Here is a 3171-nt window from a genome sequence, read left to right as displayed (position 1 = left end):
GCTTCGTCATGTGCCCCGCCCCCCATACCTCACCCGGGGGAACTGCGATCCCCCACGTTCCCCCCTGAAATGACCTCTGCTGCCCCTCCAAACCAGAAATGCTGGGAGGGAAAGGTCTCCCCCGGGATAAGGTCCCCTCCCACCCCTTGGGAGGGGCTCACCAGGCCCCCAACTCCACCAACCCCCCCATCCCCCACATCTCACCAAGGTAGCGTTCCCACTCGGGGTCCATCTCGGTGGTGCTAGCCAGGCAGCCCTTCATGACGTTGAGGCAGAAGCCACTGCAGGGCTTGAGGGTGGGGGTACCACGGCACAGCGGGCAGTAGGAGAGGCGCATGTGTGCCCGGCGACATTCCCTCGTGGGAGACAGCTGGGGGGAGGGACACAGACTGAGCACTTCCTTCCTCCATCCCAGCAGGCAGACAGAAAGGGAGAGCAGAGGGAGACAACTGTGTCCTGCGTCTCAGCACGACAGACCCTCAAGAAGGCAAGGGAATCCAGTGGGTTAAAGGGATTGGGCCCTTTGCCCACTAACAGGGGGGTGGGGGTGGCAGGGCGTCAACACGTGTGGAGCCACAAGAGCAGCCCTGCAGGAAACAAGGCCTGAGACACTTCTGCACTCCCCCTTCCACCCGCACAGCCCAGGCGAGGCCAGGAGGAGCGAGACTTTGTCCCGAGCCCCACAGCCGGTTCTCTCGCTCACCTGGACTGCCTGGGCAACAACTTCTCGTCCAGTCGCCAGGCCCTGCACCAAGGCGCGAGCAGCAATGAACGCCCGGGTCACCTGGAGAGGAGCAAGGGGTGGTGGTGGGGTCAGAGCAGTGGGAGCCCCGCCGGCACCTCCCGGAGAGGAACCACAGAAGGCGGGTGGAGCACAAGACCTGGGCTGTGGGCAAGGGTTTTCCTGTCACCGACAGGGCCTCAGACCATCCAGAAACTGCAGCAGAGGCCTGTTTGTGGTTTGCTGGTGCACAGAAGGCTTCATGGATTAACCCAAGGCAGGCTGCAAGAGAGGGAAAGGACCAGGCAAGGTGCCCCCCACATGTGGGGCAGCACAGGGGGTTGGGAAGGGGCACTGCCACATAGGACAGCAAAGCAACTGAGCTGAGGGGAGCCCCCATGCCAGGGGGAGAAACATCCTCCAAAGCAATCAAGGGAGCAGGGGAGGGGGGGGGCCCGGGGGGGGGGCCGGGAACGGGGGGGGGGGCTCACCTGCATGCGGAGCTGGCGAGGGCTGTCGCCAAAGGCCCGCAGTCCATCCGCCTGGCGCCCCACACACTCCAGGTACCCTGCTGGGAAGCTGTACTGGGGGTTGAGGAGGGGCACCATCCGTTCCAGCAGTCGGGCCCAGAAGTCGCCCAAGGCCTCGTCCAAGCCAGGCTGAGCCCCCTGCAGGTGGCGTCGGAGCTCCACAAAGAGGCCCTGGAAGAGGCGGGCGTGCTGGGCGTAAAGGTGCCCGTAGGAACGGGTGAACATGTTCTGCAGCGAGCGCTCAGCCCCCGCCAGGAGCTCCCGGAAGAAATCTGCAGGAAGGAGGGAGGGAGGGAGGGAGGGGCCCTGTGTCAAGGACCAACCAGCAACAGGCACACATGCCTTGCCTTTCCCTCCCACCAGAGATGAGAAGCCCCCAGAAAAGCCAGCAAATAATTTTTCCAGGGACTTGAAAAAAGACCCAGAAAAAACATTGGAAAATTCTGGGGAGCACTGAAAAAAACTACCTATGACCCCAGTCACATGGGCCACTGGATATTGCGGGGGGGGGGAGGCGTGGCTAATTGCCCCGGCGCAGTTTGATCCGCGATTACACGATCAGACGCGCCAGCGGCACACCACCGGTCTTTCCCTCGGCACCGGCAGGTAAACGAGGGACGGGGGGGGGAATGCCACGGGCCGGCGCAATCACACCACGGACGTCTGGAGGCAGCCAGTGGCAAACGTTCACTAGTACCTTGAAAGTACTTTGCCATGTGACTGGGGCCTATGAAATGTTTTCAATTTTAGAAGGAGTAAAAGGCTTCTTAGAGCCAGATTTTTCAAACTCTAAATATATAGCATAAGAAAGTCTGACTATTTTTAAATTGTTCCAGTGGCAAAACTGAGAACTACTAGGGACCACTGGAGAAAAAGCTCCCTGGAAATATTTTCCGTTTTTGAGTAACAACAAAGCATCTCAGTCATTCCAAATGTATAACATGGGGGGAAAAATCTAATGACTTTTGGGAACAATAGGGAGGGAAAGGTCTTCTGCTGAGATATATGAAGATGGGTAGTCTGTCTGTAGTAGAAGAAAAAAGCAAGTGTCCAGGAGAACCTTAAAGATGAACAACATTTGTGGCAGAGTATGAGCTTTTGTGAGTCACCGCTCACTTCTTCGGATACTGCAACAGTGTTTGCTTCAATGTAAATAACTTTGGCAACAATTAATATGCTACAATCTATTTAATAGGTGATCAAAGACTTCAGTATTTTCACTGCTATAAAGTTTAGGTTAATACTCAAACATGCCTGGACTCCTCCTTATTATGACTGGAAGAGAGTTCTTATTTCTGTAATAAGCTTTGTTTTGTTTACTGCAGGATTTGTTTTGTGCCTTCAACTTTTACTTTTCGTACTTTCCAGAGGGCAAAAGCTATAAAGAGCCGGCAGCGACTTTGGCCAGTATTAGGCATACCTGCGGTTTTTCTTATAGAAAACAAAGACATCTAAATTTTTGAAAAGTAGGCTTTCCTCTGCTAAGTTACACAGCAGGCGTTTTGTGTTGTCCCAACTTCAGCTTGCGGGGAAAAGAAGCGGTCCCGACGAGATTTCAATCCCCCCCCGCCCCCGCCCGTTTAAAAAGAAGCGGCGGGGGGGACCCTGGAAGCGGTGCTGGCGGGAGCTGAGGGTGCTGAGCAGGAAGGCGGCCGCCTCGGCCACGAGCGCCCGGAGGTCGGCGCCGCTGCGCTGGCTGAGCTGCTCCTCGGTCCGGCTGGCGCAGCACGTGTAGTCCTGGGGGCAGATGCGCAGGTGCTCCCCTGCGGAATGGGGGTCAGGGGTCAGGCCGGAGCAGCTGTTCCCTCCCCGGCTACCTTCGCCAGGGGGCTCCCCACCAGAAGCCAGCGCCCCGCCCCCTCGCTCCCTCCCTCCACCAGCCTCCTCCTCCTCCTCAGTCCCGCAGACCCCCCCCCCGCT

General features: G+C 57.7%; 1 protein-coding gene across 1 annotated transcript in view; it reads right to left on the bottom strand.

Annotated features, from left to right (window-relative positions):
• Positions 1–3171, bottom strand: part of GPC2 (glypican 2) — a 16598-nt gene that overhangs the window by 10100 nt on the left and 3327 nt on the right. The window contains exons 2-5 of the mRNA XM_015414865.1: positions 2856–3014; positions 1213–1523; positions 704–784; positions 205–370 (exon numbers count right to left, since the gene is read on the bottom strand). Coding sequence (XP_015270351.1) covers positions 205–370; positions 704–784; positions 1213–1523; positions 2856–3014 — 717 coding nt within the window. The remainder of the gene's footprint in view (positions 1–204; positions 371–703; positions 785–1212; positions 1524–2855; positions 3015–3171) is intronic.

This window comes from Gekko japonicus, unplaced genomic scaffold, assembly GCF_001447785.1.
Source record: "Gekko japonicus isolate JY-2015 unplaced genomic scaffold, Gekko_japonicus_V1.1 scaffold2374, whole genome shotgun sequence".
Taxonomy (NCBI): Eukaryota; Metazoa; Chordata; class Lepidosauria; order Squamata; family Gekkonidae; genus Gekko; species Gekko japonicus.
This window is presented reverse-complemented; position numbering and strand designations above follow the sequence as displayed.